Source organism: Centruroides sculpturatus, unplaced genomic scaffold (genome assembly GCF_000671375.1).
Source record: "Centruroides sculpturatus isolate CEXI.00-Female unplaced genomic scaffold, Cexi_2.0 scaffold790, whole genome shotgun sequence".
Taxonomy (NCBI): domain Eukaryota; kingdom Metazoa; phylum Arthropoda; class Arachnida; order Scorpiones; family Buthidae; genus Centruroides; species Centruroides sculpturatus.
Window position 1 is genome coordinate 135,521 of NW_019385106.1, and position 26,496 is coordinate 162,016.

General features: G+C 29.4%; 1 protein-coding gene across 1 annotated transcript in view; it reads left to right on the top strand.

The window, feature by feature from the left end:
* Positions 1 to 26,496, top strand: part of LOC111634795 (multiple PDZ domain protein-like) — a 194,199-nt gene that overhangs the window by 127,877 nt on the left and 39,826 nt on the right. The window contains exons 11-17 of the mRNA XM_023379630.1: positions 2,986 to 3,387; positions 6,026 to 6,262; positions 7,342 to 7,431; positions 13,057 to 13,273; positions 22,318 to 22,519; positions 22,697 to 22,810; positions 22,862 to 23,307. Of these exons, the coding sequence (XP_023235398.1) occupies positions 2,986 to 3,387; positions 6,026 to 6,262; positions 7,342 to 7,431; positions 13,057 to 13,273; positions 22,318 to 22,519; positions 22,697 to 22,810; positions 22,862 to 23,307 (1,708 nt within the window). The remainder of the gene's footprint in view (positions 1 to 2,985; positions 3,388 to 6,025; positions 6,263 to 7,341; positions 7,432 to 13,056; positions 13,274 to 22,317; positions 22,520 to 22,696; positions 22,811 to 22,861; positions 23,308 to 26,496) is intronic.

The following is a 26,496-nucleotide window of genomic DNA, read 5'->3' on the forward strand; positions in this document are numbered from 1 at the left end:
CGACAGTTAAACTCTCACTTTTAGAAAAGAAAAACTGACGCCAAACTTAACAAGTGCCCAACAGTCTCACAAAGACTATAAAAAATTATTTGTCAGAAGGGTAAACAAAAAGCTGGAATTACAAGGGAGAGTTTAAAAAATCAGAGGAATACTATCTGATTGGTATTGGGTTGAGAATCAATGTTGATGTCTTCAGGGCTCCGAAAGATTTTGAATTGTCACCTGGAGAGAAGGGAAGACCAGTTGGTATTCACTATTTTATGTCACTTCTTTTTCTGTTTGCTCTGTGAAGTGTTTGTTGTCCAAACAAAAATTTTTTGTGAAAGTGTTCATTATCTGATTTGTTCACAGTCGGAACTGTTCATTAACCGATCACCCATTGTTTATTAAAAATGAAGAAGGATTTGAGGATGGAGAAAAGCAATTGTTTCAAGCAAAAAGAGAGCAAGCAAGTCTGGAAATAAATTATATCTACTTTGAAATTTAAAATTTTGGTATTAAATTCGTTTTGAGAACTAATTACATTGTTAAGTGTTAATATTGATAATATGTTTTAAAAAATTATCAATGATAAAACAACAATAAATAGCAGTAAGAGAAAATTTTAGTTTCCTGTGGAAATTTACATGACTTACCTTGTATCATGCAAAAGAAGATCTTCCTAAAGCAATGTTGAAAATGGCTTCAAAGAACCATAAAAGAATAAAAAAATATTGAGGAATGTTTGGGTTTTCTAGGTTGAGAATAACTGTATCACTCAGTTACAGGCTAGTCCATAGTCTGGTTATTTTAAAAATAAATAAATTCATTAAAATAAAATATATTTTTAACTGGTCAGATGAATATTTTGCTAGTTGATTGTGACATCTGACTATTAAATTAAAATTGCATAATTTATGGCATAAAAATTATGTAGAATCTGAATTGTAAAATAAGATGTTATACTGGAATATAAAATTTTATGTAAAATAAAAAGTCTAAAAATCTTTTAAACCTTTAAAATTAAACAAAGAAATGTTATATAACAAATATCAGGTTGTAAAGGTAAAATTTAGACATTTTGAAAAAAAAGAAGTTTGTATATAATTATAAAAGTTGAGATAGCTACAAGGTTAGTCATCTAAACATATATTTGTGCATATCTGAATGCATTCTTTACTCATTATTTTTTTGTCTTGTTATAACACTTCAATTACTTTTATCTGCTGTTGTTGTTCAGACATGTTATGTTTGGTTGGTAAGGTTAGCCAAAATGTGAGAGAAAAAATTCCTGAAATTGACAGATCTAAGACTGATTCTAAGTATGTAATTGCATTGGTTACAGTTATCAAAGACAAGGAATTCTATCAACTTGGAACACTGGCAGATAAATTGAAGTAGTTTTTAGCAGCAACCAATTTACAGTCTGTAAGAACTTCGTAAAACTGACTTTGAAAAAGATGAAGTGAGTGTTTGTGAAGTAATCAGAGAAATATCTTTTACTGGAGAGCAAGGATTTATGAAGTGCAACTGCCAAAAAAAAAAAAAAAATGTAAATTAGAAAGGTATTTGTTTAGATCAAAAAGATTTTTCTCCACTTGAAATATCATGGAAGTTTGGCATATTGCAATAATTAGTTAGGTGCAAATTCTAGAAATATGAGATGTAAGTAAGTATATATATTATTAAAATCAGAAATATTAAAACTATTAAAAATGATTCAATAATTATAAATTTTTTTACCATCTAAAATATGGAAACATTTTATTTTTAATTATTTCACAAAGATACAAATATCCTGTTAAGTTTAGTATAGAAATTGATTTTTGTAAGCTTTTTGTGAGAAAAAGTTTTATATTTCACACTTGTTTCTGATTTTTTTCCTTCAATATTATACAGTTAATTAACTTTTGTATAAGTAAATAACAAGTAAAAATAACATAGTTTGACTTGTGTTTTTTTTTTTTTTTTTTTACTTTTAAGCTTGTCTGTTGTGTAATAAACTTATGTTAACTTTACCAAAGCTTTTGTCAAGCCTAACATTTAACAACATTGACTGCTAAATTGAAATGAAAACAGTTTTTCAATTATTTTGGACTAATAAAACAACTTAGCAAATCTTAGGATATATGTGTAAAACTTAGATTTTATTGAAATTTTTATGATAATGTGATAATATGAGACTTTTATGAAGACTTATGTATGGTATGTTTTTTAAATAAATACATAAAATATATATATAATAGCATTCAGCATTTATATGGCAGATAGTACATCAGTGGGATGCAGTGACATTTGATGATAGGGAAGCTGTGTTTCTATAAAAATTATAAACAAATATTGGAAATGACAAAAATAAACAGTTTATTTATTTTAATTCTAAATAGATACATTGACATGAAACAAAAATATGAGAACTTGTTTATGAAAATAATTGCACAATATGTATTTATATTTTAGAAAATACAAGGAAAGCAGCACTTCCACAGCTTCCATGGACTGCACAACACTGTAGTACATGTCATACTTAGTAAAAAATCTTAGTAAGCATGGGGTGAAAACTCAATTGCTTTGTGTGAAGAAGCTGGGTTAAAGAAACTTTATTCCAGTTTCTTGCATTATCCATACACATTCAAACTGGCCACCTTTAATGCCCTCATTTAAATTGCTTCTGAGATAATCTGTCAATAACTAGGAATTATAAGATGCCAAATGTGTAAAGAAATGGAAGGAAGACATGCAGAACATTTTCTGTAAATTTCAAGGTAAAGATTTAGCAAGATTATTCTCTCTTTTTATGTTGCATATGACATGAAGAACCTATTAAGTCAACCATGATGCTAACATACAAAATTGTTAATACCTCAGAAATGGTTGAGTTTAGTGTATTTATTACATTTTTTTTTACACAGTATGGTGTCTACTATCTACCATATAAATGCTGAATGCTTTTTTTTAATACCTTAATATCTAAACATTTGTTAATCAAAATTATTTTTATTTTAGGTGAATGGCAAAAGATTGTTAGGATTGAACCATAGAGAAGTTGTGCAAATATTGAAAGAATTACCAAAATTAGTGTACTTAGTTTGTGCTCGTCATCCCCATCCACCTACTAAAGATTTTCATATGTCCCCACTATATCATTCAACACCAAAAAAAACTTGTGGTCATTGTGCTGAAATTTCTAGAAGGAAAACAATATCAACACGTTTAGTGAAAGCTAAATCTGATGGTTATCTTGCAATGGGATTGTCACTTGTTTCTTCAATACATACTACTTTATCTAAATTAAGATCAAGATCTTTAGAACCTCTTGCTAGTCTTGCAACATGGAGTAGTGAGCCTCATATTGTTGAACTTATAAAAGGAGACAGGGGGCTTGGTTTCAGTATTCTTGATTATCAGGTAAGGTTTCTTCTAAATTTCTAGATTAAATTTGATTTACTTTTTATTATTAAATTTAAGAATAAAAATAAAGTAAATGTTATCATTATTGATATCAAAATTTTCATTAAAAAATTCATTATACACAAAATTAGTTTGCTGCTAAGTTTGTTTTCTGTATAAATCTTCACCTATAAATCATTTAAATCATTAATTTATTTTAATTTTTCATAGATATATCCATAGAATAAACTTCTTATAAAATAATTAAAAGTTTTAAACTTATTTTCATAATAAAAAATTTTTAATTCATAAAATTTTAAGGAAAACTAAATTAAAGTTTAAAATAATTAAGATGATAAAGTAATATATGAGAACTACATTTATAAATTTCAATTTTGGATAAAACTCCCCATTTATGGTCTGAATCAGAGATGAGCAATGTTTTTAAATGGCAGTGCCAAATAGAATTTCAGTAAGGTGCAAGTGACCAAATCTGTCTAGTTTTGTGATTTACAGGATTGGACCCAGTTAGCAGATTTTGTTAGCATATACTCTAGATTTTTCAAGGTTCAACCTTGTCTGTTGTTGTGAAGGATCATACACAATGTGGACTGGAGTGCTAGTGGCAATATATAACCAAATTTCTTGAAAACCTGGTAAATACAGGATTATTTTTAGGTTTATTAAAATGGAATATAATGAAAAAATTGTCATCAGCAGATTTACATTATTTATTGTAATGCATATACATACTCATACATATAATATATATATATATATGTGTGTGTGTTGAAAATGACTGTAAGGTTATACATATTTTAGGTCTATATGTTAGCCTGAAGATAATAGACAAGTCATGAGCAACCTGTATCCACTAAGTCTTAATATGCAGCCCTCAAGGCTTTGGAAATATAATTTTATTTTCCTACTTTCTGCTTTGTGCCATTATATAACTCTAATAAAGCTGATATGAATGCTTTTATGAATATTCATAAAAGAATGTGAGTATTTCTCATTACAGTTAGACGAGTCAACAGATATATTATATACAGCACAATTGGCAGTAATGATAAAAATGGTATTCAGTGATTTTAGTGTGAAAGAAGAACTATTAAAGTTACTATCAATGCAAGAGTGAACAAGGGGTGAAGATATTTATAATATCTTTAAAAATTACTCAACAGAAATTAATATGCCTTTACACAAGTTATCAGCAATAATTACTGATGGTGCACTAGCAATGATGGGCTGCAATAATGGATTTATTTCTCATTGCAAGAGAGATGAATCCTTTCTGAACTTTATGTATTTTCACTGCATCATACATCAAGAATCATTATGTGCCAAAATATTATCCTTTGAACATGTTATGAATGTTATTGTTAAAATAATTAACAAAATTTGAGAAAATCCTTTGTCACACAGATTGTTTAAAGCCCTTGTAGAAAAGGACGAATCTTTCCAAGCTGACCTTATCTTACATACAGATATAAGACAGTTAAGTAAAGTAAACACAAAGCACTTGGCCAATTATTTGATCTTTTGGAAGAGATAAAAAAATTCTTTATGTGAAAAGGTCAAATGTTTGAACAATTAAATAACCCACAATGGTTGATGGACTTGGCTTTTTTTTAACTGACCTATATGAAAAATTGAACAGTTTAAACCTGGATCTCCAGGGAAAAAATAATCAATCATTTAGCTGAAATGATTAGCTCTACAAAAACATTCAAAGCCAAAATACAGTTTTGGATAAGTAATTTGTTGAAAAATTTTCTTGTACACTTTCCAAGGATGAAAAAAGTGACCAGTGAAAATAATTTTGACCTAATATTATTTATTACTTATCTTAAAAAAGTATATTGACCTAGAGTATAGTAGTTATTTTCTAAGAAAACAAAACTGTGGTTTGCAGTGTAGAAAACTAAAACTATGCAAAGAAAAAAAAAAGAGTTTAAGACTGATCTAAATCTAAATAAAAATTTGTTGTGGAGATCAATGTAAATTGACATCAGTTGGAAATTGATTGATATGTAGCATGCAACCAGTTTTTGAGCTTCAAATGCAATATAGCACTGGTAAAAATGCAAGTAAAACTTTTTTTATTATAACATATAAAAATAGTATCTCAATAAATTATATGCTAAAATTAAATAAAGCAGCACTAAATAATAATGAAATATTTGTTTACAATGAAATTAGAATACATATTTTAATGCAAAGATCCAACTTCTTTAGATGCAGTTTCTTATCATATAGTTATTTGTAAATAATGATATCCATAACTATATGAAGAGAAAATGCATTTAATTTCACTTTTGAAAATTATCATTGATTTTCAAAAATGAAATTAAATGCCACTTCTCTTCATATAACTAAAAGTGTTAAGAAATTAGACACTTTTAGTTATGTGTAATATTAAGTAACAAATATTTAAAGAGAAACATTGTAGGAAGACAGAAGACTATTGAAATATTTTAAAATAAAAGAGAGTGCTTTTTTATGGCTTTAGTTGATGACAGGATTAAAATTATAAATGCTTCTTTTACAATGAATGTGAAAGATCGAAAACTTAAAATCTGTTTATTGCCATTTTTGAAATTTAATTGAATTTATGAAATTATTAATAAATGTTATTTTCAACTATTTGTTTCAGGATCCAATGAATCTCAATGAGACAGTGATTGTTGTTCGAAGTCTTGTACCTGGAGGTGCTGCCCAACAGGATGGAAGGCTAATTCCAGGAGATCGTTTACTCTTTGTTAATAATATTAACTTAGAAAATGCCAGTTTAGAAACAGCAGTTCATGCATTGCAGGGAGCTCCAAAAGGTTTAGTAAGAATAGGAATTGCTAAACCACTTCCATGTCCAGAAAGTAACCAAAATTCAGAAGTAATTATTATTTAGTTTAGGTGCATTGGAAACTTTTAGTATTTAATTATTCAATAAATACCGACATAAGCTGGATGAAAATACAATATATAATGCTTTAAACCAATAATCCAGCAACAGAAAGTGAACTTTAATATTTTCAATGATTATCTTCAGGTTTCATAACAGAAGATTGAATGCAGAATGTAAGATATAAATTCAAAATTAATGGAAATGGAACTTGGTAAAAATGTGCTGGCAAAGCAGGCACATGTGCAGAAGAGTGGTACTCAGAACACAAATAAATTAGTAAATATAAAGATATAACAAAAACTGGAGATTCAAGGATTATAAAATTTCAAATATAGCTTTTCAAGTATGAAATATGGTTTTTATGTTCTTAAAATTAATGATGGTGCCTCTCTTTACAGCTTCATACATTTCAAGTCTTTTCAAATTCCTGAGGTGTGCTAGGATAGATGTGCAATGTAGAAGATGGGCCCTATTGAGTGATACATTGACATTATTGTCAGAGGCAGAAGCTGCAAGAGCAGTTGTGCACAAGCCTTGTTTTATTATATTGTCATTCTTTTTAATTCTAATGGTAATATTCATGATTTGTTGCTGGATTAATGGTTTAAAGTGTTATATATTTAATTATTCAAATTATACAAAATAAATATTTTTAATATAATTCCTTTTCTACTTTTAAAATTATAAAAAGTTAATTAAAATTAGTAATTTTATATCATGTTTCTTTGATGAATAATTATCAATTAACAATATATTTCAAATTGTGTTGATTTTAAATTAATTTTGATAAGGAATATAGAGAAATCATTAACTTAAATCAAATAAATACATTTCTTTATATTCAATAACTACATTAAATAATATTAAAGGACTATCAGTTAACACAGGTTTTATAGTATAACTGTTTTGGACATAAGTGAATATATAAATCAATTGCTATATTAATCTAAAAGTTGTAATTACATTTAACTGAATAATAATTAGTAAAGAAGAAAACAAAAAAGTCGGTTATCTATAATTACTTTATAATATTACTTGCAACATTTAAAATTAATTTAATTTTTCAGATTCCACTTAATGAATCATCTACTGGAGAATTACTTTCAGAAAATATTACAAAATCAGTATATATGTCTTCAGGTTTTGAATTTGATCAGGTATTTTTGTGTAATCTTTGCCATTTTTATTTATTTTGAATTTTATTATCTAATAAATTTTCATAATAATTATATGTATATAATTTTCAGTAGCATTTTATATTATTTTATTTTAGTATAGTACAGTTATTTTAACTGTAATCCAGTTGTAAGATTATGATCATTCAAATTTGTCTATTTACAAAGAAGGTTAAAATTATAAACCAAAGAAGTTTTGAAGATATCTCCTAATTTTTAATTATAATTATTCCACTTTTTCCCATTTGAATTTGAGTTGAAGATTTTTAGTGTTTGAATTGAGTTTTACAAAGTTTCTTCTATAATTTCTACTCCTGATGATGATCTGAAAGGTATTTGAGAATTAAAGGAAGCATTTTAAAGTTCTCCAATAAAGCAGAAAATGCAGATTTTGATAATTCTTCTTTTTCTTCTTTGCCCTTAATCCAGTGAAGTCTGTGTTGGGTCATGGACTAAAGACCTCCATCTCTTTTTATCTTTCCTCCATCTTCTGCAAACACTTGCTACATCATCAGTCCTTTTTCTTAGGTCTTTAGCTATTTTGTCCATCCACTTCCTCCTGGTCTTTCTCTAGTCTTCTCCCCTCTATTTTCTCCAATGCCAACTTTGATATTCTTTCTCTTAGTATGTCCAAACTATCTCAGTCTAATTTGTTCTAACTTCTTCCCCAAATTTTTCATTTTTGTTCTTTCCCTTATTTCTTCATTCCTTATCCTGTCTCTTCTGGTCTTACTCAGCATGCTCCGGAAGAATTTCATTTCTGTTGCCTGGATCTTTTTGTCTTCTCTCCATGCTGCAGCTCCCTAAGTCAATATTGGGATAAAGTATAATTGATAAAGGGGACCTGCTTACATTTGAGTGGCACTTCCTTTTTTCAGATCAAAGTTCTCATACTCTGGCAGAAGCCATCAGCTTGCTGTATTCTTCTACTTACTTTTTTGCTTAACTTTCCATCATTTGATATTTCTGTTCTCAGGTATCTAAAGCTATCAATATCCTCTAATAATTCTCCATTCAGTTTGATTTTCCCTCTCCCCTCCTGAGTTCTCTTAGACATCACCACTGTGTTGCATTTCTCTTTGCTTATCTTCATTCTCCATTTCTGTAGCTTCCTGTTCCACATATCCAGTTGATGTTGGACTTCTTCTGTGTCTCCCTTTTTTTTTTAAATATTTCAAAATATTTAAAAAAGAAATTTCAAATTCCAAAATGTTAATTGGACCTTTAGGCAGTTAGATTGATTGTTAACAAGAAAGACTCATCCACTTATTTATTAGAAAAAGTTGTAGCAAAATGGATCAACATAAAAATAGAGGACTATGATGGACTGTTAAGAACAGTTTGTATTTTAAAGACCAAGTTAGAAGTTATAAAAAGAAGTGAGAATGACCTAATGTATACATATAGTTTTGAATCACTCTATCATTAAAGAGGACCCTGTCCTTCTCCTAAAAGAGTTGTCAATGGAAAGTTAAGTCTTTCAAACAGTGACTTCTAGAGAACTGTTTTCTCTAGCTACAATCATAGTACATGATTCATATTTCTGCTTTAATGATAAATTCTTCAATCAGAATACAGGAATTCTTGTAGGGTTGCCAATCAGTGGGGTGTAAGCAGAATTAGTAGTCAGAAAAGTGAAATAAATAATCAACAAATACAGAACAAGTTTTAAGTTTTATGCTAGGTGTATTGTATTGATACAGTAATGTGGAGGAAGAATGTAGAGGGCACAGATTTTATCAAGTAGTTTTCTGACAACCAGCTAGGTTTGTGTTTAAGGATATATCAATATAATAAACACCAGCAGAAACTGAAGAAAGAAAGTTGGAAGCAAAACCACACCTTATATCACTCCAGAAAGTAAAATTTAGTGAGCAAAAGCATTTTAGATCAGTTTAATGGGTCTCCTTCAGTTGTCAGAATACAGAAATGTAATGTTCAAAAATAGGTACAGAAATACTTTTGTAGGTTCTTGTTGTGTCTGTAAAATAAACGATTACTTGTTAATTTATATAATTAACTTTATTATAATACAAACATAACTTGATGATAATACAAATGTAACTTTGTGCCTTCAGGTCTAAGTGTTACAACAGCTAATGCACGAGACAAAGGAACATGATAAAGGTCAGAGGTGCAGGGTCGCCTAACTAGGTCAAGGGGCAATTCGGTGTGTGTTATATCCTGGAGGTTTACATACATAACAGTTCTGTTTCATTTTTGTGTTTGATAATTGAAAAAGATCCATTAAATTGGATCAAAAATGCTTTTGCTCACTAAAGTATACTTTCTGGAGTGATATAAGGTGTGGTTTTGTTTCTGAAAGACGAAGAAAAAAGACCCTAGTGATTTACAAGAAAGACTTCTTGTGAATCACTAGAATTAGTAACAAATTTTGCACTAAAATCTACAGGAAAGGCACCTACCTACCAGTCTATTTACATTCCACTTCACTCAAACAATGCAGCTCATCAAAAAAAAAAAAATGCTGCATTTAAGGCTCTGATTAAAAGAACTTTGGATTTATGTTCTAATTGGGAATACAGTAGAGAATCAATTATCTGACTCAATTGGGGACTGGGGTTGGTCGAATAACTGAAAAAACGGATAATCGAAAAGTATGAACAAATACATTATTAGTATAGTATATTAGTATATTCCATGTAATTAGTATATCGCTATTAATCTACTTTGCGTTGAATTTTCATTGATGTTAAGCCTAACAAATTTTTTTTTAAATAATAGTCGCTATTGCATTGTTAAAAATTATTTTTAAATTATTTTATTGCTCACGAAACAAACAATCACTCATAATTAGAAAATTAAATCTCGTTTAAATACTGGCCTCCCTTTCATGGTCGAGCCAGTGTTGCCAGCTAAAACATGCAAAAATTTAACAAAAATTATATTAAAGTAGCCAAGACATAGCCAAATATTGTAACGCCACATCACTAGCGGATATTTGAAATTTGCCAACTAGAATGGTCAGTTAATCAAGGTGACAGTTAATTGGGGGTCGGATAATCGATGCTCTACTGTAATTATTTGTCTCAAGCATTGCCCCCTAGAAAATTCTGCAGATATTAAAGCCTATATTTTTTCTTTTCCTTCCAGTACTTTGTCAGGGAGGTAATCTTTACCTATCCAAGTTTAACTTTTCACTTTTTTCTAGACATTCAAAATATATTATTTTTCTCAGTATCTTTAGTTCCTTCTGACCCCTCTCTGCACTACATGATATTCTTTGTTTCTGTATTTATATATCTATCTTCTTGGTACCATGCTGGGTATTTTCACCAGCCTCTCAGCAATTATAATATAAGCTGATTAAAGAATAAGAGAAAGGGTTAGTGGGAAACAAAGTAATATATACATATAAACTTTATACAAACACACAAACAAAAACAAAATAAAATAAAGTATACGTCTACAGGGTTTTCAAAAGTAATGTATCATAGAAGATTATGTGGAGAAGCTCAGGAGATTGTAGGTAAAGCATCAGAGGGCAGGTATATAGTGTACTGGTTATATGAGGCATCATTTCAGGTCTGCATTACTGTCAAACAGAAATTAATTGTACTAACTGTTACATGTTTATGTTGTGAGAATTGATTTTTTTTTAATAATCAACATGCTGACGATAGCAAGAATACAACGCATTACTGGTTTATTATTATTATTTTTAATTGTATTTAAATAAAATTAAACATAACAGTTATAAAAAGACCAGTAATATTTCACGTATTAAATAGAACAAGTTCATTGAATCCTTACAACATACCTAGTTGTGAGTTACAGAATTGTGCAGCTGGGTTATATTAGTTGAAAGTGATTTGACTGTGCATATGAATTTTGTGCAATTAATTTCTGTTTTACAGTAATGCAGACCTGAAATGATGCATCACACTATATGCCTGTCCTCTGATGCTTTACCTACAATCTCCTGATGCTTCTCCACACAATCTCCTATGAAACATTACTTTTGAAAAATCCTGTATATGTAATAATAATGGCAGAAGATCACAAAAGAAACATTCAATTTTTTAATGAAATGTTTTATCTTAATTGGTGTAAATATATTATCATTTTTTGTTTTCAGTGAATTATGAGATTTTTTTGTCATATATCTTTTTGCTGGTTTTACACTTGCTTAACTTTCCATCATTTGATATTTCTGTTCTCAGGTATCTAAAGCTATCAATATCCTCTAATAATTCTCCATTCAGTTTGATTTTCCCTCTCCCCTCCTGAGTTCTCTTAGACATCACCACTGTGTTGCATTTCTCTTTGCTTATCTTCATTCTCCATTTCTGTAGCTTCCTGTTCCACATATCCAGTTGATGTTGGACTTCTTCTGTGTCTCCCTTTTTTTTTTAAATATTTCAAAATATTTAAAAAAGAAATTTCAAATTCCAAAATGTTAATTGGACCTTTAGGCAGTTAGATTGATTGTTAACAAGAAAGACTCATCCACTTATTTATTAGAAAAAGTTGTAGCAAAATGGATCAACATAAAAATAGAGGACTATGATGGACTGTTAAGAACAGTTTGTATTTTAAAGACCAAGTTAGAAGTTATAAAAAGAAGTGAGAATGACCTAATGTATACATATAGTTTTGAATCACTCTATCATTAAAGAGGACCCTGTCCTTCTCCTAAAAGAGTTGTCAATGGAAAGTTAAGTCTTTCAAACAGTGACTTCTAGAGAACTGTTTTCTCTAGCTACAATCATAGTACATGATTCATATTTCTGCTTTAATGATAAATTCTTCAATCAGAATACAGGAATTCTTGTAGGGTTGCCAATCAGTGGGGTGTAAGCAGAATTAGTAGTCAGAAAAGTGAAATAAATAATCAACAAATACAGAACAAGTTTTAAGTTTTATGCTAGGTGTATTGTATTGATACAGTAATGTGGAGGAAGAATGTAGAGGGCACAGATTTTATCAAGTAGTTTTCTGACAACCAGCTAGGTTTGTGTTTAAGGATATATCAATATAATAAACACCAGCAGAAACTGAAGAAAGAAAGTTGGAAGCAAAACCACACCTTATATCACTCCAGAAAGTAAAATTTAGTGAGCAAAAGCATTTTAGATCAGTTTAATGGGTCTCCTTCAGTTGTCAGAATACAGAAATGTAATGTTCAAAAATAGGTACAGAAATACTTTTGTAGGTTCTTGTTGTGTCTGTAAAATAAACGATTACTTGTTAATTTATATAATTAACTTTATTATAATACAAACATAACTTGATGATAATACAAATGTAACTTTGTGCCTTCAGGTCTAAGTGTTACAACAGCTAATGCACGAGACAAAGGAACATGATAAAGGTCAGAGGTGCAGGGTTGCCTAACTAGGTCAAGGGGCAATTCGGTGTGTGTTATATCCTGGAGGTTTACATACATAACAGTTCTGTTTCATTTTTGTGTTTGATNAATTAGATATTTATTACTTATATACACTTTGCTATGAAATGATAAATAATTTGCAGCTTTTGAAATACATATAATTTTCAGTTGTTAAAAACTTGGAATGATATAATAAATTAATATTTAGAATAAGTGTTAGATTAAGTTTAAAACTATTTTTTACTTATCAACAGAAATATGATGATCAGTTACGAAGAATATCTAATTTTCCACTCCGCCAAACCTCTCTCACACCATCTTCACTTTTATCAGGAGGTTTTACTTCAAGCAAGTCGACACCTTTAAGTAGTCCTGCCTTTTCTCCAAGTTCACGATGGGATATTGATATACCACCACTTCCAAGTGCATTGGAAAGAATTGTCAGGATTAAAAAAGGAACTGATAGTCTAGGTTGTTATATATTATATTATATTTTATAAAATTTATAGAACTTTGTGGAAATATTTTGTGAAAGTGGATTGGACATTTTTACACACAGCTAAAAATTTAATTTAAAAGTAAATATTTTCGTTATTTACATATAAATACAAATAGGATAGAGGTTGAAAATATTTCTAAACTAAATCATGATGCCTTTGTTATTGAGGATTTCCTCCCCCAGTTATTCATTTAATTGTATCACAGAAAATTTAAATTTATTTATTAATTTTATATTTTATTTAATATTTTAAAATAATCATTTCATTGGTGGACTCATGCTCATAGTGTTTGATGCCTTCTCAACCATTTTCTTCCATTTCTCTCTATTCGAAGCTAGATGGCTTAATCCTTGCAAACAGGCTTAACCCCATTCTTTAGTATCATCAGTTCATTCTTATTATTTTTTCTTTTATTCATACTTTGAATCATAAAGACAGTAGTCTTTAATATACAGGTAACCCCCGTATAACACGGTAGTTACGTTCCAAAAAATTGCCGTGTTATGCGAATCCGTGTTATGTGAAACAAAGAACTAGTATGAAAAGGAGGGTTAGGTTCCAAAAATTAAAAAACATACTACTATATTTTCATAATTAAGGTAAATATCTTTATTAAAATTTTCTTAAGTGATACATATTATTATAAATTAAACAATGTTTTCTTTGTCATCACTAAAAGCACTATTAACCGAGAGCGTTTTTTTTTTTGGCAAGGTATTGTTATCCTCTGAGCATTTTTCTGCATTATTTTCAGATTCATGCTTTACCTTTTGCAAAAAGTGTATGTAATTTTAGATTGCTTGCTTCTAGTTAAATAATTAAACGATCTTTATAAATTTCCTTATATGGTGCTAAGCAATTATGGAATAAGGGAAAAACATCTGGCAACACCAGAAGCAGAAGCGTCGAGATCTGGCAAAATTGAAACAATTTTCGCGAAGGACCATGTGTATGGAGACGAGAAAAGAAAATTTACACACTGAAGTACTAATAGTTCACGAAAATAATAATTTTCGTGAACTATTAGTACTTAAGTATGTAAAAATTTATTACATTTTATGTTGTACGAGGGTTTTACCCATTTCTCGAACCGTGTCAGAGTGAATCCGTGCTATAAAAGTACCGTGTTATACGGGGGACGGTACCAATTCTCGAACCGTGTTAGAGCGAATCCATGCTATAGAAGTGCCATGTTATACGGGGGTTACCTGTATATAAACATCCCAAGAACCTGATGTATTAATAATCATCCAACCATCAGCCAAATTAATCGAGCAGAAATTATGCTACAAAAAAATTAATTAGAAATTATATGATTAGAACAGCTAGAGGTACAGTACATGTTAGACTCCATCTCTTAATGAAAGTAGTAACTATAATTCAATTTTAAATTTAAAATAGTCTGGATGGTTGGATGATTATTAATATATAGAGTTCAGGGTTCTTGGGATGTTTATATAAATAAATATATATATCATACCATGCCAGGTAAAATGATAGCCAAATAAGTGTCATGTTGAAGTAGGCCAGTGGAAATTGAATATGGTTGTGGGTAACCATTGGATGTTTTTATATCTAAAGTTTAAATGTGTCTGAAAGGGAGAAATCTCTCAGAGGTTCGGGTGGTGTAACTGGTCAGCACATTACACAGTAAGTGGAGGTTGTGGGTTTGACTCCTGCTCTCGGTCAATTCTTTTCTTCCAGACTATTCTAAATTTAAAATTTCTATAATTTGATAAAGACCTTGCCTTCAAAGACCGTCTAGCGACCACTTATCCCACTATTATTTTCACCTGGGAAAAAGAAAAGGAAAATGAAATTGCCTTCTTGGATCTAAAAATCAATAAATCCCGAAATAACACCACATACTCCGTATTCCACAAATTCAGTGGTGTACCTCCTCTAATCCCGGCCACGGCATACCAACCGCAACATTACGTCAATGCGGCAATTTCACCTTTGATAAGAAGGGCCTTCCTCCTATCGTCCAACCAGGCGGCTATTGACACCGAACTTAATATTATCTGCCAAGCGATAAATGAGGCGGGCTACAGCAAAGCCAAATTTAATTACATTTTAAATAAGGTAAAAACATCACTCTTTCCCGCCACCACACTACACCGTCCGAGGGAGTCCACAATAGTCCTGCCAGCGATACCATTTTCTGGCCGTGTCACCCTCCGTATCTGTCGTATTTTTAGGCGACATGATTTGTTTCTGCCGATCTCTCCGCGGCCGAATCTTAGGAGGTTGCTGTCCAACGACAGAGATCCTTTATCCACCAATGAAAAATCGGGGGTGTATTCAGTTCCATTAGAGAATGATATAGGCGGTCGCACCCATTATATTGGTGCGACAACCAGAATGTTAGCTAACCGCATTTCAGAGCATCAATGTTCCATCAGAGAAGGCAGGAATGACACAGAACTCGCCAGAATGGTACTACAACACAAACATACCCCTCTGTGGAATGACGTGGTAATATTAAAACATTGCAACCACAAAAATCTTGTATATATCTGGGAAGCCCTTATCACCAACGTATTAAAGCCTTGCAACACCCCCACACTGGATTTGCCCCCTTTGTGGATCAGTTTGTACAGTTATATAAAGTATCGCAACTAAATCCACAATATATAGGCGTATAACGCATGCGCAACATAAACGCGCATGTTTTTTATTTAAATATCTGTTTATATTCTACCGCGCATATTTTTATTTAAATATCTGTTTATATTCTACCGTTGCTATCATTCCAAATTTGCTATTTAAGATTGGAATGTTTTTTAAAAATTTTGTATTCAAAAAAGGTTCTAATGACCTGAAGAAGACGAAAGTGTATATCGTCGAAAGCGCTCGTCAATTTAGTGACATAGGTGTCTAATTTAACGCTTATATGTTAAAAGTTTTTGTAAATTTAAAATTAAATTATAGTTACTATTTTCATCAAGAGATGGTACCTAATGTCTATTTCTAGTTGTTCTAATCATGTAATTTCTAATTAATATTTGTAGCATAATTTCTGCCTGGTTAATTTGGCTGATGGTTGGATGATTACTTGTCTTTAATATGATGCAGGATGAACGATGCATTCATTATTCAGCCTATAAATATGTGACCAAAAAGCTATAACTTTCTGTTAATTATTTTCTAAATGAGATTTTTTTCTTCTATATAATTCTTCTATATTTCTTCTAATTCTTCTATAAAATTCTTCAGTTTTAATCTTTCCTATCTATCCTTATTTAATCAATTTTCAATAACAAAACCTTTCAAATACCAGAACTCTTTTTCTATTGTTCTTCATCAAAACTCTTGACTTACATCTGTTTAATGCACAGGAAAAGATAAATAATTCCAATGCAAGTAATTTTATTTTTAAGTTAATTACACTATTCTTCTGAACTTTATTCATTACTTGTAAATTCATTTTCTCTCACCATTACTTCAAGCAATTAAGATTATACATTATTTGCTGTCCAGGTAATACTTCACTTACCTGAACAGCAAAGAACTTCAAAGAAGTCAGTAACAATTAATATCAGTTTTAAACAGAATTAAATAGCATAATAAAAATATTATTATTTTAGTAGAATCAACTACAACTGATATAATATACTGTTAAAAGCATGTATTGTAATGTATTGTACTATATGCTTTTAATGTTCTTGATATATGAATTTCTGTAACATAATTTTAAAATTAAAAATATCTTTATTATTAATACTAAATTGCAAATTATTAGAAAATGACAATATAAGTATAAAGTTATAAATAGATTATATATTTTTATTGTTGTCTGATAAAATATTAATTTATAGCATTAAAAAATAAATTTTAGATCTAAATAAAATTTTATTTAAGTTTGTAAAATCTGTTGTGTACTTGTTTTGGATGTATTATGATTACAAACTTGGTAAAATGAAATAAGTTCTGTTTACAATACATTGGTATTTTAAGTATATTCAGATATTTTTTATTTTGATAACTGACAGAATCTGAATTTTATGAATTTTACATTTGTATTAAAATTTGTGAATTTTGCCTTATTAAGGGAGCTTGAATTATACTGTGCAAATGTACATTCACTCCTGTATTACTATGAATATTAGCCACTAGTGCTCTGTTTGAAGAGTAACTCAGATATTGTATATACATAAGTACAGTAGAGCATCAATTAACCCAGTGTTTCTCAATGGGGGCAATATTGCCCCATGTGGGCATTTTTCCATGTTGAGGGGGTGATTAGTAACAATTTATATTTTGGGGGGATGAAAAACAATTTTCTGGGCGATATAGTAAAACATTATAGTAAGAATAATTAGATATTTTATTTGTTATATCGTACAATAATTAAACAAATAACATTATACTAGTCACTAGTCTATTCAACGCAGTACGAATTTGGCATTAGCCTTGGCCCTCGGCATCGGAATTTTGAAGTGAAGGTGGCGATACTATGTCACGGTTTTATTGAAGGGGGCAATGATTTGTTAGAGGTTGAGAAACACTGAATTAGCCGAAACAATTCAGGTCTGAGGTTGTTCGGATAACTGATCATTTACAAAAAAATATATTAAAACAAAACTGTACTGTATATAATTTGTATCACACGTCTTACAAATACATACCTTACATAATGTAATACATTAAACTAGGCCTACAGTTCAGTTTGGCAGGGAGGGAAAGAGTGCTGCAATGCAAACGGTTAACAATTGGTTAACCAAAAGCGTTCCAGCTTTCAGTTAACCGATGTTTTGGTTGATTGGTATTTGGATAATCGATGCTCTACTGTATAAGTGTATTTGTCATATTTAAATCTGTTTTCTATATTTGTAAAGGTAAGAGGGACCTAGGCCCTCTGGGCCCTTTCTGATTATGCTACTTTTTTTCACAATATCAAGCAGAATATTTATTTTAAATACACCAAATTTAATTTTTTTTGTTAAAGTCATTCCAATCAAAAATAATGACTTGATCCAAATTCTTGTTAATTATAAATGATTAATATGGTTAAAAACAACATGCTTAAATCATATCAGTTATCCTCACAGCTAATTAATTAAAGCAATATACATATATTACATATGTGATGATAAAGATAGCAAACTTTGTCATGCTATGAAATTTTATAGAAGATATGAAATTTTGAGTAGATCATAATGATGAAATGCTTAATGATAAAAATAAACAAATTGCATGAAATTTGAATAAAAATAAATGTGTGATTTATAGACATAAACAATAATTAAACCAAATTTATTAATTATCAAATATCAATTTATGGCAATTGATATCTGACCATATGATTTAGTTTGCTTTACCATTAAAGTAATAAGTTTGTTTATATAATGCATCATCATACAAATTTTGTTGAAAATTATATTTTAATTAACAAACGTTAAAACAATTTTAGTATTTAACATTTTGTGATATAAAATTAGAACATATTAAACAGCAACAAATAATAGATGAATAAAATCACAAACATTACATTAGGAATTAAAAGGTTTTACTATATGCAATGTTTTTGCATGCTTTTTGTATTTATCATCAGATACACTGGTTAGATTTAATCTAAACAGGGGTATTCTGATTTTAGATAAAATGGGGTTGTAGTCATTTACATATGGAAATCTGTGCATTGTAACTCTAAATTTATATAGTTTGGAAAACTTGGACTTTATCATGTTAGTTACTTGTTGATTTCAAGTTAGAAATCTAGTAAAATTTCAAATTACAAGAGTTATAAATTCAAATTTTTATCCTGAATAATTATTTTCAGAGTTTTAGGAAATATTAAAATATTTATAACAACAAAAGTAAACAAAAAATTGCTATTTACTGAACTTAATAACTGCAGACACTATTTTAGAGGAGCTGACTGATATAAAAAATTCTCCCAAACATCTTCGGGCATATGGGTTCATCTTTGCAGGAATTTAATCTACAAACATAACAGTTTATATTTATAGATTATATTTTAAGCCAACATGTCTATAGGCTTGAAAATGTTTTGGAGATTTTGTTTATATTTATATATCAGTCAGTATTTATAGTTATTAAACAGTATTAAACACTAAAGCAATATTCACTTGTACTCACTACTCTGTCACCTGTGTATTCAACTTCATCCACACTATCTGGAACAACTTGACTACAGATCAATCTGGAACTGATCCTTTGCAAGTAGTGCTGTAGTCTGTGAATTACAAGCCCAGGTAGTGGAAATTTGTTCCAAACTCTATAGGAACATTTCACTGTCTAGGGTAGCCCGATATGGAGTCCATAACTTAACTTTTGTCCATATTCGTCCATGATTGTCTGCTCCAGAACATCATGGATATTGCTGGGATCACTATACATACCTTCATACACTGAACTAAGAAATGTTCACCTCTGTGTTCCTTCCCAGGTAACACCAAGAGTTATCACTCACAACCATGAGTGACAGCAATGACAAACTCCACCATCTCTTCTTTACAGACAAACAAACTGGGTNAATAGACAAATACATAACATTTTCTTGTACATTTTTTAAAAGTTTTCTTTACCTGTATATCTACATACCATTACTTACTAAGCATTACCTGTGAATCCTTATAAAGATAGAATTGAACCAACAAACTGCTGATATTTAATATAATTAGATCAATTGCAAATAGGATTCAATGTAGAATATATGACTCTTACTTTGCAATAATTAAAGATATTCTGTTGTATTCTGTAAGACTTCTTTGAAAGTATTGTATTACAATTTTTAACAGACCATTTCTTTTTCTTTCTGTCTGCCATATAGGATATTTCCAAAATATTATCGGTAGGAAAAACTTTTTAATATTATTTTTATTATATTTTTCTACTTTCTGATAAATTTTAAAATTAGGATATTGCTGGGATCACTATACATACCTTCATACACTGAACTAAGAAATGTTCACCTCTGTGTTCCTTCCCAGGTAACACCAAGAGTTATCACTCACAACCATGAGTGACAGCAATGACAAACTCCACCATCTCTTCTTTACAGACAAACAAACTGGGTAATATTTCCTAATTGACACAGGTGCTGATGTCTCCATTATTCCAGTGAGATGAGAAAGGCAGCAATCGCCTTCAAAAAACTTGATTTCTTTACCGCCAATGATTCAGTCAACCCATACTTTTGGTGAGCATTTGTTCATGCTTGACCTTTACCTCTGCTGCAAGTTCACTTGGCCATTCATCATTGTCACAGTTTCACAATGGATCATAGGAGTGGACTTTTTCTGTAAAGTCAGCCAACATAAAAACCGCTGCCTTCTCAGCAAACACACCTCCAGGAAATTGGCCACATAGCATACTGCCCTACTTCTGGTGTAAGCCTCGTTGACAGACACACCATACCACCAACTACTCACCTGCTTTCAGGACATCACACAACAGAAACAGAATCTAGTGCCTCTCAAACATGACATTTGAACTATCAGGCCTCCTGTCTTTGCTCACTCTAGTGCCTACCTCCTGATTGCTTATGTGCCGCATGTGAAGAGTTCAAACACATGATGCACCTTTTTTTTATATTTATGGAAAATTTCAATTTAGGTGAAATTGGCTGAAAATAAATTATGTTGTAGTTTGTGAGGTCCTGATCAAAAGTCCCAATGGTCAAACAGCTCAAAAATAGTTTATTGCTACAGGCTCTCAAAGTATAAGATTCAGATGATTTTGATTGTTACTATGGAAACAGCAGATTAATGTACTTTAAATGATAAATTGGTGCATAACTGTTTTTTCATAAAATAAATGCTCAGCACATTTAAATTATCTAAATTTTTTTTAATTTGTTAAAATTAAGCCATAAATGTAACTAATAATTTATTATTGATAGTAATAATAAAAACACTTTTCACACTTTTTCTAGCAATTTTAATAAGATGAACTAATGTTTTCTTGAATTAAAATGAACTAAGGAAAATGTTACTTCATTTTATTAAAACTTAATAGAAAAAATGAGAAAGGTGTTTTTATTATTATTATTATTTAGAAGTTCTAGCATACAATGCATAGAATTATTATTGATAGAACCAATATGTTTTATGAAGACACAGTTTAATCTGCCAGTTCCAGACTAATTACAACCATCAATTGTTTTTATTATTGTATTGTACAATTTTATTAGTTTTAATTTAGTATTTTATGTAATTGTATATACAGTTCACTGTGTTATTTATAATATCAGTTTGTAAACTGTGTTTTGTTACAATATTTTAGATAGATACTGTGTTCACTACCATATGTCTAATCTTTAAATGGGCTGATGAAGGTCTGTGTACCCAAAATGCATTTCCATATTAATAAAAGTTATATTTGAATAATTGATTCTGGTTCCTTTTCATCTTGGTGTGATAACTCCTTTTCATTTAGCCATGATCTGATAGACAATTCATTTAATGTGTATTTAACTTTGGGCTAGAGGCATACTTAATTAGTTAATTTTATGAATTATTTGGAATTTTTTCTTGGCGTCATTGAAGAACTACATCCATTATCTAATCCTTTTAGGGGGCTTGTTTGATGTGAGTCCCCTTGCCTCTCACTTTTAGGGTGTTTGTATTTTTGTGTATGTATTAAAATATAAATGACAGTATATAATGTATGGTTCATTATCTTCTCATTTTATCAGCTGTAATTTCTTTCCCTGCTTGGTAAGTCTTGTGAATCATATATTTTGAGAGCCTGTAGCAAAAAACTATGTTTTTGAGCTGTCTACCCATTGGGGGTGTTGATCAGGATCTCATAAACTACAATATATTTTATTTTCAGCCAGTTTTACCTAAACCTATTTTCCATAAGAAAGATGCAAAGTTCATTCTATTATGATTATATTAATCATGTTCTCTGATATTTTGGTAATTTAAAAAATATTAAATGTAATCAGAACTTATTTTTAAATATCAACTTTACTATTAGAATATTAAATTAAATTATATTTATTTAAATTATATTTATATATATAATTTTTTTTTCTAAAAGGTTTGAGTGTAGAATTAGTAGAAAAAGGAATTAATGGTATGCTAGTTAAATCTATTGCACAGAATAGTGCAATTGAAAAAGACGGGAACTTGGCTATTGGAGATTATGTTCTATCTGTAAATAATGAAAGTATGAGAAAAATAACAAAGTCTCAAGCTAGAGCAATCTTAAAAAGAGCAGAATTATTAAGTACAGATATCATGTAAGAATTTTTTTTATACTACAATATGTTTAAAACTGTTGCTAGAAGTTAAATATATTAAGCTTGGAATGTCAATTAATGTTAAAAGCTTAAACAGAAGTAATTCCAAGAAATTAAATTCAAATGTTATTTTCAGTATCATTGTGATTATTATTAATAACATGTTTATCATTATAGTATAAAATATGTTCCTGGTCCAGATGCAGCAGTCTATCATCAGTCAGCATTGATGGCTTTACAACATGATAGGGAATCACCTTCAATAATTCTTCCTCGCCAATTATCTCCAAGGTATATAAATATATTTTTATATTCATTTACTTTATCATTTATTATTAATAGGTCACCAATCTTCCATTCAAGACTTCCAGAAGATACTAATAATGGTGAATTAAGTGAAGAAAGTATTGTGAGGTCACTTCCACTTGACAGTCACGAAGATAATCTTAGCCAAATGCTTTCACCCTGTGCTCCTACTAGTGAAGGTTTATCAACTATTCCAACACCTTCTTCCTTTTCTACAGATTTTTCTGAACTTAAAAGATTAGAAGATACAAGTCAATCAGAAGATGATGAAAGGAAAGATTTTATGATGGATGAAGAATCACAGAATGATTTATCACAAGAGCAAGTAAGTGAAGAGACTGAAGAAAAAACAACAGAGAGAACCATATCACCTTCTTTTGCTGAAATCAGAGCTGTGTTTTTAGCTAAAAGTGCTCCTTGTAAACCATTTGTGCCTTTGAAACCAACAACTACATCATCATCTGTACAATCACTAGAAAACAGTAATTATCATTTCTTTTTATATAACAATAATAGTTGTAATTTATGGCAAATATGCAGAAGTTAACAAAATTCTTTTGGAACAAAATAAGATTCTTTTTTAGAGAATTGCAAATTCCAAAATTGATATCTTTTTACATGTTAATTAGATGATACAAAATTCAATATGAAATAATATGTCAAATTAGAAGAAAAATGTTCTACAGTAAGTCTAAAAAGAATTCGGGATGTTCTGTATATTATTAGATAGTTACTTCTTAAAATAAATAAATTAATCATTAAAAATTTTAGGGAAAAATTATTTTTAGATTCTAATTTCAAAAATANTACATTCTTAATTTTAAAAATATTAATAGTTCTTAATGGCATTTGTTATTTTGATTATCACTTTAAAATACATGTATAATAAATTCTTTATTTTTATGATTGTCTACAACTGTTCTTATTATTTTTTTTTACTTGAGATAATATTTTTTAACTTAGTCCTTCATCTGTTTACTAAAATAATTTTAGCCTTTGCATCATTGTGAAACAGTGCTGAAATAATAATTATTTGAAAATTTTTTTCAGAAATACTAGGCTATATCATAATGTAAACTTTCACTAAAGTAAAGTGAGTGTGGAACAAATTGTTTATTTTAAAATAAATCCACATTCACTAGTGATTGTATACTCTCTCAAGTGTGTTTGTTTGTTAACCTTTACGAGCTGAAGTTGAGAAAAGTAAATTTAAAATAAAACAAAAAAAAAACTTTTTAACTTTTTTATTTATTAAAGTAAGTCAAAGAGTTATGTCATTTAGAAGTGCATAAAGTGCTATTCTTCTTGCATTTATACTTTATATTCTAGCATTTCAAAGTGTAAGAACATTTAAAAAAGTCTTGTCCTGTGCTGCAAGATTTAGCTGATACAGTCATCTTTATAGTAATAGTTTTGTCTGAGGAGCTTTACATTTAGTGATCAATGTTTCAGGGCAATCCAAAAATTGAGATTTTGTGAACTGTAGTACAGATTCACTAATTACTTTTAGTGAAGATGTAGAGTACATTTACTGTAACATAATACAACTTGATAAATTTTTGATAGACAATCACAATTTTAATAGATATATCTTGTTATAAATTTATTTATGAAGATTTTATGTACATTAAAGATATTCTATTCTAAATTTTTAAATTTTTCAAAGCAATATTTCAATTTTTAAAACTGATTTTAGAAAAAGAAGAATTTTATAATTTGAATTTATTTTAATTTATAAAAAATAAATCAAGAGCACCGAAATGTCTGAAACCGCTTGTTCAAAAATGGAAGTGTGGCAAAATAATTATTAATTCATATACCTAAACAACTAAACCTAAACTTCAAAGTTAAATAAATCATTTGATGCTAAGTTATTTCAGACTATATCTTGGCTAATTATTAATTATATCCAAAGTACTTGTAACTTGTACTAATGGTTGGCAATTCAGTTGCCAGTGTATAAAATATTAGCCTAATCATCATCTTTAGTACAAGTTACTTTTGACATAATTAATAATTAGCCAAGATAGTTTGAAATAATCCTGTGTTATATAATTATTAATTCGGTTATATTCCTGAAGATCATGTTTAAACCTGAAAGCATTTGATGTTTAGATTTTTTCCCTTCTCTTTTAAAAAACGTTGAAGAAAGTAAAATAATCTTGTTGCATCCTAATTAATGTTGAAAGAGAAAATAAAATTACCTAAAATCAAATTTGTAACTTCTAATTTGAATGTATATGTGAGGCCGCTGATCCATGTGTAATGTCAGAATAACAGAGTAATTCCTGTTCATAAGTGTGTGTGATTTTTACAGAGACAAACTCTACAGTTAAATAAAAAGAGTCACCATTTATTGTAACTTAAAAATAAAATTTTATTTAACAAATTATAAAATGAAAACAACAAATGAGTTGCCACATCTTTAACAAAATAATTTCACACAATAACATTTTTATAAATAACAAAAGTAAGGTTATAATTAAATTCCAATCTAATGTGTGAAAAGTTAGTACAATGAGAAAGTAAATGTTGTAATGAATAGCTACTAGTTTTACAAAACTGAACAAATCTGAATTGATTAAAGGAATACCAATATATAATAACTATATTTAAGTGTTGTGGCATTACCAATATCAATTTTTAGCATATGAAAATGTTTGCTAGTACTCTCAGTAGCATAAAGTTACAATCAACAGGCGAATATCAAATACAACAGCTATCAAATTTTACATTTTTGAACAATATTTGAAATTAAATATAGCACGTGGATGGAATATAAAATGAATTTGAATAAAAACGATGTTCTAAAAATATACAATAATAATGAGTGGTGTAATTTCTCAAGATTACATAGCATGCAATAGCAAAAATAAACCTGTTTATACAAAAAGAAATTAAAACTGTTGATTGAATTGTTTGAATACTGTAACCCATAATTGTGAGATTTCAAGGGTTGGGATGTTGCAGGGTGTTATAGCTGTTATGTAGAGGCTCTCCCAAATAAATAATTCTTTCCGATTATTACAACATTTGAATAATTTTGTTTGGGCCCAGAGTGGCTGATAATTTTGGTCAAGCAGTTTTTTTGCTAATTCCGTTGATGGTCTACTGTTTCTAATGTCTTCCTGATGTTCTAAGATGTGAGAATATAACATTCTGGCCTTGGCCCATATGTAGCTAGTTTCTTCTCCTGACAGAGCATGTTTTAGTGGAATTTGATAAATCCCAGATTTTTCATTCAATTGAAATATATCTCTGTTGGTGCATAATAGTCTTCTTAGGGTCGGTTGTGGGGTTATTGGTAAAACAAAACCAATCTTTCTAAAAAGATGTACTATTTTTAGAGAGATAGGGCCTAAATATGGTATTGGAGGATGTGCTATTTTTAGATTCTCTTTGTTACTAAGAAATGACTGCAGAAATAGCTTATTTTTAACTTGATTCTGAAGATAATGAAAGTTAGAATGAGAATATCCAGCTTTTTGTATTGCTCTTTTAATGATTAGTAATTCTTCATCTACTAGTGCTTGGGTGGAAGGGAGAAGGAATGTCCTTCGTACAAGGAAAGATATAGCAGAATTCATGAAGTTTAATGGTTGGAAGGCTGTAGTGGGATAATTTGTAGTGCTTTGTTGTTTCTATGATGGATAGAAAATAAAACATCAGGA